General features: G+C 32.7%; 1 protein-coding gene across 1 annotated transcript in view; it reads left to right on the plus strand.

Annotated features, from left to right (window-relative positions):
- The first annotated feature begins 6956 nt into the window (after positions 1-6956).
- LOC134254476 (zinc finger protein rotund-like) overlaps positions 6957-12859 on the plus strand; it is a 63521-nt gene continuing 57618 nt past the window's right edge. The window contains exons 1-2 of the mRNA XM_062736978.1: positions 6957-7095; positions 7244-7316. Of these exons, the coding sequence (XP_062592962.1) occupies positions 7091-7095; positions 7244-7316 (78 nt within the window). The 5' untranslated portion in view covers positions 6957-7090. The remainder of the gene's footprint in view (positions 7096-7243; positions 7317-12859) is intronic.

The following is a 12859-nucleotide window of genomic DNA, read 5'->3' on the forward strand; positions in this document are numbered from 1 at the left end:
TATGTACTGTATTCAAAAAGAAAAGGGGTCTGGGGGCCATCTTGAGGCCCCAGAGGGTCCAGGGCAGGGCCCTGGTGGGGGCCCAGGGGGTGAAGCCCCCAGAAGCTCATGGATTTTTAGGGTTTTATACATTAGAAAATTACCTTAAAATAGATTAATTTTGACAATTGTAGTTCTTCCAAATATTAGCAAAAAAATGCCAAGTTTTGACAATACTTACAATTCCATTTTAAAAAAAGTGTTTCTTGTTACACTATAATATATATCTGTCTATTCATGAAATAAGATAACAGTAAAATTTTGCAATATGTGTGGAGTTCCGAAATCACAAAACCTTGACTTTGTGAGGATGATACAGTTGATATTTTCACAATATTTTCTCCCATGCAATGTAAAAATACCAATCAGAATGCAAAGTACCACATGAAAGAACATGTTTGCTTTGATTTGATCAATTTCAAATAATAGTTTTCGTATTTAACATTCAAAATACACAGTGTACACACATCATGTACCATTACAAAGGTAAAGTTATTTTTAAAAATCCCATTTATTATAGCAACTTTATAATTGTACAAACACAAAACTGTTTTGAAATCTACTGACAAAAGAGAATTTATTATGGACTGCAAGAAAACCTTGGATACTTTTAAAAACAGAAAATTCAATGTTCTAGTAGTTGCTACAAAATTTATTTCACAAGCAAGACTATTTTTTTTTATAATAATAAATTTACATTTTTTATAATAATAAATTTATGCAAAATGAATTCTATATATATATATATATATACCGCTATATCAACTTAAAGGAACTTAATAGTCTCCATTTGTTATATGTTGAAAATCAATTGATTTGAAATTATAGCACTAGTACAACCAAGTTAATTTTGGTTTGAAGATTATTTGGGTAATTAGTAAATAATGTAGTTTAAATTATTTTTTGCTTTGAATTGACACAATTATGAAATTCTAAACCATTTTTAAAACGATACGTACACTTTATCAAAGATCTTACACAGAAGCTGAATATCTAATTCATGGGGATAAAAAAATCTTTATTTTTAAAAAAATTATTTTAGTCTTTCATTGAACTTTAGATGTGTTTTTCTATTCTATTATTTTTTTTTTAATTTCTGTTGAAAAATCTGTGTATTCATTTTCATTTTTGCATAAAGGGAGCTACGCCACTGACAATACATTGAAAAAATTAATTCCAAAGAATGCAACATTTCTAAAAGTATGATTTCCTGGTTAAGGTTGTCCCATGAAGTTAACCATGAAATCCATGAACATGTATGTCCATTTTTACTTTATAATAGATATATTGTTAATGTCAAAAATACCCCTTTAACTATAATTTGTAGTCTATTGAATGTCAAAATGTATGCAATATTCTTTAAATAGCTGTACAAATTCCAATTGACCATTGAACATTTCCAACTGACCTAGCTGTTACAATGCAAAATGTAATAATAATACAAAATGTGATAAACTGGAATCATTACATTTTGTGTTATTACATCAATGCTGAATGTAATAAAACAAAATGTAAACACATAATTTTTTTAATTACATTTGCATTATTATATTTTATATCAAGAATAATATGAAATTGCAATCTCTGCAATAATGTGTACAGCATTGTAATTTGGTTGAAAAAGAACCTTATATTACTGGAATTTAAGACATCTACGGGATTCTTTATAGTACTTTGTTATCTAATAACTTTTAGAAAATTCAGTAAATTAGATGATGACTAGTTATACAGGCCCGTGGCAGTTGGTATATCAGTAAATTGTTGATTGTACAAGATTGACATAATCACATCTCCCAGCTGGAACAATTAACCTGCTGAAAGCAATAAGAAAAGATACAAAACACATCAGTGTCAGGGGCTGTAGAACACAACATTTCCCACTCCTCACATTATGTAATCACAGCTAACATGACATGGAAGCCATGCTTCACTTTAATGGGTCTAAGAGGAAGAAATACAGTTCAGGCTACAGATAGTTGTGTCACTCAATTCATCTCTTTGCTTAGGAAAAGTGTCTCCAATTGAATTCTTGTCCAAATTTCGCAGTGGTAATACCAGTAAACATTGTATAAATTAATATGTGTTTTTTCTTTATTCATAGGTAAAATTATTTATTTTTATTGAATAATAGTTTTCCAAAATATGAAATTAAAGTTGCAGAATTGTAATAATTATAAAAATGAATTATTATCCAAATATCCAATATAAATTATCCAAGCTTTATTTTAATAATTTCTCCAATGCTGGGTACTAGTGTGACATGGGATGTACCGTAAATCTGGAAATTTTTGCTGATAAAGTTTTAAAAATTTGCGAGTTCATTGCATTCGCAAAAATATTTTTCTTAAAAAAACATCGCCAGTAAGAAAGTGTAAACAAAGCAGTAGTGATTCGCAAAATTTTGAAACGTAAAAATTAATCAACAGCATTTTGACCGGAATTCACAAAGTAAAATTGACGTAAAATTTCCAGATTTACTGTATATTGGAGATTGAAGTTGAGTTAAGTGTTGCAAATAAGGTGGTGATGCTATATATCAGATGCCTTTAAAAAATGATGAATTTTAGAAAGAATCCTAATTAAACTGTAGACGTACTTTTTTCCACGTTGGATTAATTTACGCTATGAACGTGGTCACCAAATTTCCGTGGAAATTTGTCACAGCATACTTAAAAGTGCATTTGGGAATGAAATGCATCAAATTAATGAGGGTATAAAGGTACTACATAATTAACACGTATGTATACATGTATATTTTCTTTGTATATCTTTCCTTAATGGGTGAAAACAACGTGAAACCTGTTAAGGACAGACGAGACGTTCCTTAATAATAGATAAATTTTTCCAAGAGTTTGTCATTAAAGTATTGCTACTAAAACATGTTTACTCACGAAAAATTGAGGTACCTTACCAGGCATTTCTGCAAGATACCAGGGGAAGTTTTTCTTATATAATCCTTTAGGGAAGAAAAATAATTTTCCAATTTCAAATTTTTAAGTGTTCAATTTGGATTTTTTAAAAACGTTTAGAAACTGGTTTAGAAATCAGAATGTTATTAAAATTTTGAATATTTTTCATTCTTTACGAAGATATACAAAACAGATTTTAGGGAACGTCTCGTCTGACCTTAAGCTCTCTGTTTGAGAACTCAAAGAATAATCACCTCATTCTCTAAAATTAATATTTTTTTGTTGCCTAAATATGCTTGCATTAAATTTGAACTCCCCTACCCAACAATTTCAGCTAATGGACATGTCACACGACTATTGTTCTCAAGCGGATCCAATTAAACAGACGCTAAGACCGGTGTTTTTACTGCAGTTTTCAGATCCCTTTGTTATTGACTTGTAATTGATTGAATTGTTCAACACCTGATTTGAATGGATGTGAACCTAAAAATTGGCTACTAATGATGTTTGAAATATTTAATATTTGGTTTAAAAATTACGACAAGCTAGGGACCTATATACTAGTGCCTGGAAACGCATATCAAAATGAATAAAACACCAAGTCATCTGGAATGTAAATTATGCGACACCAGCACAATTTAACCAGTCACAGTTCACGATCAGGGGATCTACAAATTGTCGCTTTTTGACTCCTGAAAGAATCCTCGATTTCCCAAAGCCTTGAACATGGGTTTCTGTTTGAACGGACTGGTGTGCATTGATCCGCCACCCAACAATAACACGAATAGGCTTCAGTGTTGATAACTGTAGATGAAGGTCTTTATGAACTGCATTTTTCCAGTGAGTGTAACACTCAGAAAAAATATTCTTCATACAATTTTTAATGGTTGTTCCTAGCGAGATCCGAGCTGGCGAGAACGTTCCACATACATTTGTTGTTCTCAGTCATTTGATCATTATACTCGCAAAGTTGATCTTTGAAAACACCAAATATGCACAGGATATATGTGCATATATTTGAGCAAAACAATAGTCATTTTTCAATGTAGGCACTGTATAATATTTTTTGATATGTCAAGAATCCGCATAATTTTTTACCGGCGGATTAAACTGATATTGTGATCCCGTGGAATTATGACCCCGTGGAAAAAAGTACATCTACAGTAAACAAAAGTTGATGATTATCTGAAATTATTTGAAGATGCTTGTTCTACTGTATAAAAATGAGACGTGGTTTAATTTGTTGACATTTAAATGACCGAAGGATGAGCCCAGATTTGAATTCAAGATGACCATGGATAATATTTGACAATATATAGGTCAAAGAAAAATGATCAAAATTCATGTTATGATAATTTTGTATTACAGTCAAACCTTGTTATCTTGAACTCAATTTTGATATTTACTGGGAATTAGGTAAAATTCTTTGATAAACAAAAAATGTTTGGTATAGAAAGAACCTGTCTAATCCAGCCACCATTGGTTCCATAAAAATTGACCAGATTAGAAAACAATCTGGATTATACATTTTAAAAAATTAAAATGACTGAATCAATTGGAATTAGGAGTTAAGCTTTACATCGTATTAGGTAAGATATCAGAATACACAACATTCAGAGAAGACAAATTTCACTGTAATTCCAAATCATTCTGACCCATCCATGACATTGAGAATATAGATTTTTGAGGTATCCAGTGTCAAATTTAAATTTTAAACTGCCCATTATGACATATGGGTTGAATTATGGCCCAATAATACTTGTGAGTCGTGAACCTTTGGTCATTTTGACGGTCAACATACCTACCCAGGTAATAACTGATATTAATATTTCCTAGAATTTATACTGAAATTAGCTTTCCATTTGGGTTCTAGCTGTCTTTTCTTTTTAGCTCACTTGAACTAGATGCTCAAGTGAGCTTTCTTGATATTAGTATGTCTATTGTCTGTTGTTATTGTCTTTGGTGACATCTTCATTGTGTAATTTTCCTCAAATAAAGGGTCATGCTCTCCTTCAAGGGAAGAATACAGTGTAAACTCAAGTTTAAATAGGGACCCATAAGACCAGAGTTGGGCCACAATAACAATCAAAGTTTTACTTTGGAATGTTTATTTTAAAATACTCAAGAACAGCAAAGGCCAGATTAGACATATTGAATGGAAACATTGATTCCCATTTAGTGTAGTCATGATCTCACAGGGATAGGGTCAGGGGCCAAAATAGGCAATCAAAGTTTTACATTAGAAGTTGTAGGCAAAAATCTGATGAAGAATTAATGACACAGGTGAGCATTGTTGCCCCTGGGTCTTGTTAATTTTGTACTGCACCAAATATACGGATTGATGTTGGGTTAAAACCTTTTCTTCATCTGGCAGTTCTCTTGCATCAGTGCAAGAAATAAATGGTACATATTGCAGACAGGTGCAGTTAGCTTATGTAATGACAACTTAGCTAAATCATTAAACATTCAGCCTCAGACCTGTAAATAGTGAGCATGTGAATGGAGACTGATGGGGCTATACATCTACTGTAATGTGAGCTGTAGCCAGTCATTCCTTTGTCCTACTTAGCTAGCCTGGGCACAGATCTGTTTGTACACTTCCTGGCTTAGTGTCGTCTGTAGAGAACACTCTATACATGTACATTATGTACATGAATATTAATATGTTTTGAAATATATTTTGTTTAAAAAACATCTTTAATATTTTGTTTTATTTTAATATTTTTATGCAAAATGCTTTCTGATATTTGAAACACTGTAGATTCACAAATATGCAGTGCCCATGGCATCTGTGTTTTAATAAATTGACAGTGCAAGCAATATGGCCACTTTCTGCAGCAATCATGTCTCTTGACCTACATCTGTAAGGTCACTTATCTGATTTGACATTGAATTAGTTATAATTACCACAAGGTTCTCTTGACCACTTAAGCATCTACTCAGATGCTGATGTTCATATTGAATTTTCGAATCTTCATATCCTTTGGTCATAGGATCACATTTCTAAGAGAACGCCTGTTAAATAAATGGTTAATCTCAGATAACAGCATCAGAAGTTCTTGACCACTTCAAAATCCCCAGTGGATGAAACCATTGACCTCTGACCTGCACATGACCTGCACCTGTGGGGGTCATTCCACTGGATGCCCCCTGTAAGGTGTGTTAATGATAACCTTGTACTTTAGACTTTCTCCCTGTGTAAAGACTTCCTGTATGTGTGATCTCAGGTGCCTGCTTCCTGATATATTCAACTCTGTCATGTGTCAGAGCTGTAGAATTGGCAGAGGATTTGGCATCGCTCCTTCCCATGTGATGGAAATGGTTGCGGATGAACGGATGTGACACCATTTTACGTGACCCTGAGCTGAAGGTCATGGAATCTTAGAAGAATTTATCATTTGGATTAGATAAAGTGAAATTCTAAATGCACAGAATAAGAATTTATGGCATGTTGTGTCACTAATCACTTTTATTATGTAATATGTATGGCTGTACTTTCACTCCTGACAGTTTGAGACAGGATAAAAACCTGTACTCATTATAAATCATTCAATTTTAGGGTAAGAAAACTGATGTTTTCAGTATAGATTCTGCTGCACATGGGTATGTTGTTGGCAAACTCTGGACCATTCTGGATATGGTGTATGTAAATAAAACCAGGACAGAAAGTAAATGATATGTTAGAATTATTGGGAAGGTTTATAACCAATAAAAAGCTATTATAGTGGGAGTGGGAAAAAACGAGAACCACAGGAGTTTTTTATGCGAGATGTTTATCTCTTTCAAAAAAGAAAATAAAACTTGCTGCTCTTTTAAGAGGTGCTCTTGACCCGCTCGTTGATGGGTCTAACTCTAGAGGTTGTGGATTGCCTGTCAAGATCAGCGGGGCTTTTAACTTTAATAAATGTCACTTTGTATTAGTGGTGTCGCTTTCTCCCCGTACTCCTCAGGCTGCAGCCAAAAGATGTAATCAAAAAAACCTGCTGCAGCATACTGCACAACTTAAAAAAAAAACCCAGTCAAATTTGTATCTAAAATTTTGGGGAAAAAATTTACAGATACACTCAGCGATGTGAAATCTCTGTCATAGGTTTTAGTTGTATATCATTAGGAAAAGGAAAACATGCCTTGAAAGAATTTGAATGAAGTATGATCAAAAAAAGGAACCAAAAAATATTTCTTTTGTTTTTGAATTCCACATGCATTTCTGGAATTATACTTCAAACAAATGTACATCTTTTTTTTTGGCTGAATTGTACTACAAATATGATAAAGATTGCCTATTGTTTTTTCAGTCCTGACTGCTATGGGCTCAACATGGCTGATCGGCACCAGAGAGAAGACATCAGCTTGTGGGCGGGAGTGCAGGTAATTTTACATTGTCTGTCTGTCTGTTTTATGTTTTATGTTGTGTGTATAATAGCAGGATCTACTGAATCATCATCTGTTGGTGCATGCTCTATATGATTCAGAACCTTTTCATAATGACTGTAATGTATTTTTTTTTTTTTTTTTTTTTTTTTTTATACAAATGTTTCAATTTCAACATGTAAAATTTCTTTTCTCCCAATGAAGTAAACATACTTTACAATACATATACTAATAAAATATATATGAAGTTTGAACTTTATTTTTTAATTAGGGATGAGGGATAAATTAGTTTATATTTACGAAAAATGCAAAATTAAAAACACATCTCAGTTGGATTTTCTAGTAAAATCTTTTTATATGAAAATTGTTCGGATTGACAGAATTAATTATAAAAAATAATATACTTAAATTATTCTTAAATTTCTTAAAAAAAAAAAAAAAAAAAAGATAGTATTTTTATAATCTTAAAAAAAAGCTGACAGCATAGATAAAAAAGAGAAGATTTTTAGGCATTTCAGAATTATTTATAGCAGCAATAACTAAGAACCGGATCTATATGAAAAATAAATTTTTGACATAATAGATTCTTCGAAAGACATTAAGGCAATTTAAAATTATTTCAAGTGATATTATTGTTAAAAAATAATGCTATTTTGGATGAAAACCTGGAAAGAAAGAGGATTGCCATCTTCCATTCTAAGTGTTGGCATAACTGGACCAAGTTTTCCCCCTTCTTCTTTTTTGGTGTTATTGGCAGTTTTATGCTTTTATAACAAGATTTAATTTTATCTTTAGGCATTCTCTTTTATTATTAGATCTTAACCCTGTGGAACACATCTCTGAACTCAAACTGAAAACAATACATGTTCAATGATAATAAGTAAGATATGTCAAAAGAAAATTGTACAAATTTAACACCTTTTCATCAGCTTGAGAACCAACAAATATTCTGGAGGGTCAATAAATTTAAAATTTTGTCTGTTGTATCAGTAATAAAAGTAAATGATGTTTAGTTTAGAGATTTAAAAAATAACTTGTCAATTATTACGAGGGTAAAAAGTATTAAAAATTTGAAAAAAATAGGGTACTGTAGATTCCTAATTATACGGGTGGAATTAACACTATCATGTAATTTCGCGAGAAGCACCACGCATGAAATAAAATTACTCGCTTTTATTTTTATGGTGCTGAAATATATATGTAAAATCTCTTGATCAACCGTCCATTTTCAAATTATTATTCACGTGATTTGACGTTGAAGAGGCAATTCGTGATAATAAGTACTCGCGAAAAATAAAGGAATCTACAGTAATAGAATTGAGGTGTCTATCCTTTATTGTTGTGCCGATTATTTTCATTAATTAGCAGTAAGAAACAAGATACTTACCATCACTTTCTTCAGAACATACATGTTCATTTAGTGTAACTATGTAAAACGTGTATATTTGCTTTAATGAGGCACACTGTAAACTTTCTGCAAAATAAAACCCAAAGAAAGGGATCAGGTACACACTATATATGGGCTGAATTCCTCAACAATTTTTCATCATATAAGCTGCAGATCAATAGCTTGCTGGTTTTTAAAAAAATGGGAATGGGAATGATCAACTACTATTTTTTTAATGGGTATATCTCTGATTATCTATCACTTTTTAGCTCACCTGAGCTGAAAGCTCAATTGAGCTTTTCTGATCATCCTTGTCCTCCATCTGTCTATCTGTAAACTTTTCACATTTTCAACCAGTGGGCCAATTTTAACCAAACTTGGTACAAAGCATCCTTAGGTAGGGAAGTTTAAATTTTTTAGACAGAGCAAGTAGAGCAGGGCCACAATAGGGAATCCCAAGTTTTACATTGTAATATATGCTAGGAAAAATTTTAAAGAAATTTAATCTCAAGAACCACTGGGTCAGAAAATTTGAAACATCCTGGAGTAATCCAAGTTTAACATTGAAATATGTAAGATTTTTAAAAAAAATATCTCCTTCTCAAGATCCACTAGGTCAGGAAAGCTGAACTTATGTGAAAGCGTCCTGGGGTATTGTAGATTCTAAATTGTTCAAATCATGACCCCGAGGGGTAGTATGGGGGCCACAATGGATATTACAAGGGGAAAATCTGGTGAAGATCATCTTCGCTAGCCAAGGGTTTCTGATACGCTCCTCTCCTCATAAACCCTTGGCATACGGTGAAGTCAAAAGACGGGATTGTTTTCCTTCACGTGATCGCGAATTTATCAGGTACACACAGATTGTGTCATCGCCAGAAATAAAGACACGAGTTAAACAAATTTAAATCAAAGTTTTTTCAAGAATAATTAAGAAGGAATAATTGAGTTATGTTTATTCATTATTTATAGAACAAATCTGAAGCTTCAATATAGATTCTTAATCACATATTTAGAAGATATTGGATGACACCATGGCTATTCATAGAATTGAATGTTATCTTACGGATTGTTGTTTTCTTGCATTTTTCATTTCCGAGATTAAAGAGTCAAGAAGTATTCTGAACGCAAATATCCTCATTTTCAAAAAACAATTGCTGATTGGTCGACCTGGGTGTACTGAAATCCAATCAGAACTCTGGAAAAAAATCCCGATTTCTATGAACACCGTAGGCCAAGGGTTTATGAGGAGAGGAGCGTATCAGAAATCCTTGGCTATCGAAGATGGGTGAAGATCAGCATGGCCAAAGTTACTCAGGTGAGCAATGTGGCCCATGGTTCTCTTGCTTTCAGTATAGATCTGCAGATAAGATATATACTCAGAATTTATCATTACCTTTGTCTTAATTGTATTTCTAACTTTATCATCAGAAAAATAAAAAGCTATTATACTTAAGGAAGGCCCATACTTTTACGGATCCGGTTTTAATTTTACATATCATTATAAAATTCTGATTATCACTTGGCCATTGACATAAAATCTTTTTGGGTGACTGGAAACAATTTAGTAAGTATATGTTACGTTTTTACTACCCCAGTCATGTTGTATTGTCCCGATTATTAAATATTGTGTTATTAATATTGTATCTTCTCATTTCTTAATTTGTCCGATGTGGGAATATCACCATACTATTGATAATGATGTTGTATAAACATGTTTGTATGTATTATCGTAGGGTCACCCGAATTTCCTCCATGTAAACATTTGAATCATGCACATAATTGTATGTGCAAGAACCGTAACCCCCAATTCTTACCTGTATTATCTATGGCATCAATTACTAAGTCTTTTCTTTACATTCCCCTACCATTATCTCCCTATAATACACCCTTTTACGTTTAATTCCAAAGCTAGGCCAAGCGTTCATCTCTCCCAAATATGGCGCTAAACTGAGCGGTACTGCTCAGTTCGCGCGTGGATACATTCGGCCCTAGTAATGAAAAGGTATATAAAGAAGGCACTTTGGACTTTTTCTTCAGTCTGGGACGTTGGTCAGACTCATCAACATCTGACCAGCTCTAAGAATCCCAACTCCCCAGAAGTGGGTAAAATCTGATGCCCCTTATTAGGTAAATTAACCCATTACCAATATTTGGTAACCGCCCGGCAGATCCATACCCATTTGATTTGTAACCCAATCTGCCAAGCCCGGCAGATCCATACCCAATTGATTTGTAACCCAATCTGCCAAGCCCGGCAGATCCGTAATCCAATCTGCCAATCCCCGGCAGATCCGTACCCAATTGATTCATTGATGCCAATCCCGGCAGATCCATACCCAATTGATTCATTGTTTATAAATTCATCCGGGTAACCCGGTAGAGCCGGATACCTTTTTATTGTCGGGTAACCCATAATTTATTATTGCCTAATTGCCAATTATCTTATTGTTATTTGTTATTCATTGTTTGCACCATAATAAATTTTATAAATTTGCAACCTGACTTTTCATTTAGAGTTAAAGGGTAAAATTCAGAAACAGGAGACCCACAATAATTTATTTTCATTGTAACAAACCCTGGAACAGGCGGAAACGTTACATATATATTTGTTTATTATAGTGTTATAGTGCATACAAAGCATTTAATATACCTTATTTATGGAAATTAACACTTTGCACTCTGCCTATAGGATCTGTACGTCATTTGGTACATACACAGACACAAAATTCCTAGTTGCTTTTATGGACCTAAAGCTTTTTAATTTTCTTTTAAGCAAACTAAACTGAGATCTATTTTTATTGATTTGAAGTGTATATCATCCATTTAATTTTTACTTTTTAAAAACTTTTGCGATGAACAATTGAAAAAAATGATATTCCAAAAATGGGGGTATACGTCTTCAAAAGACTGTTTTGTTAAAATTCTCTGGTCAATCATAATAAAGTATGTGTTTTTGTTAACTTTAGGTATAATTCTTAATAGTTGTAAAGAAAAAATGGTATCTAAACAATTTAGATTTTGAGAATTGTAAAAAATAAAGATATTTTGAGATTTTTTTTGAAAGACATGGACATATTTAACGTCAATTTGGTAATGTTTTGCAATAAAGATTTCAAATATTCTCTTGGCAATGAATATTTTTGATTTTCATAAGTTTTAACATAAATTTGATGTGATTTGATGCATAACTAAATAAAATATGATATCACAACTCTTTATGTTCCATTTTGGCTGTTGAGTTTTTAGAGGTATGTGCTCTGAGACATGATGTATGAAAATTAACCTGCAAAGATATATCTTTTATGGGTGTTTTAGTTAGATTAAGACTTATTCAGGGTATTCAAATTAAAAAATTATCAGTTTGACAGAAGATTCTGAAAGTACGGACCAACCTTAAGATCATTAAAGGAAGTACCTGGTAGTAACTAATAAAGAGTGAAAAAGAGATTACACAGCTGAAAACTAAATCTTGATCAAACCACACAGTTAAAATTTCAAATTGAACCACAACAAAGATAAGTGCATTGCAATTAAGGCTTTCATGAGTTACATTTTTAATTTGTCATCAGAAAGACAGATAAATTTGGTACAGGAACAGTAACTTTATGGGGTTATTGGTCCAGGGGGCTCTGCGTGAAAATGCAACACTGTGAACTCTGGAAAAGATTGAAATGAACAAATTGATATTGTGAATAAATTTTTCCAAAATGAATGATCGAAGATGTTTGATTTTAGTGATAAAAAAAATTCTGTATGTAAAATATGTGTGTAGTCTAAATCTGTAACACACCTACGAACGGTGCACAGCATGCAATATTGTGATTGTATCATGAGAGTGCAGCACTGGTGTGTGCATATGACCTTGACCCCAAACAGACTGTCTTTGTTATGTCTGTGTTTTGTCTGGTAGATAATCTGATACAGAGGTACAGGTAGATGGTGACCCCAGCGTGACCTGTCCTCCATTCAGAGCCCCCAAAATAAAAACATTGTAAGAATTGACATCTTCCTCTGGGGCTATTCAATGTGACAGGGTAGTTCTCAGCAGGCCCCATGTAAAATTAAATGGGAAGAAAACTCCATCAAAGTTTTTCTTGGCTGATAGACAAGATTCAACGCAAAAGATAAGAACCACACAATCGTCATGTAA

The sequence above is a fragment of the Saccostrea cucullata genome, unplaced genomic scaffold (assembly GCF_032062105.1).
Source record: "Saccostrea cucullata isolate Sc308-1 unplaced genomic scaffold, CSIRO_AGI_Scuc_v1 ctg1374, whole genome shotgun sequence".
NCBI lineage: Eukaryota > Metazoa > Mollusca > Bivalvia > Ostreida > Ostreidae > Saccostrea > Saccostrea cuccullata.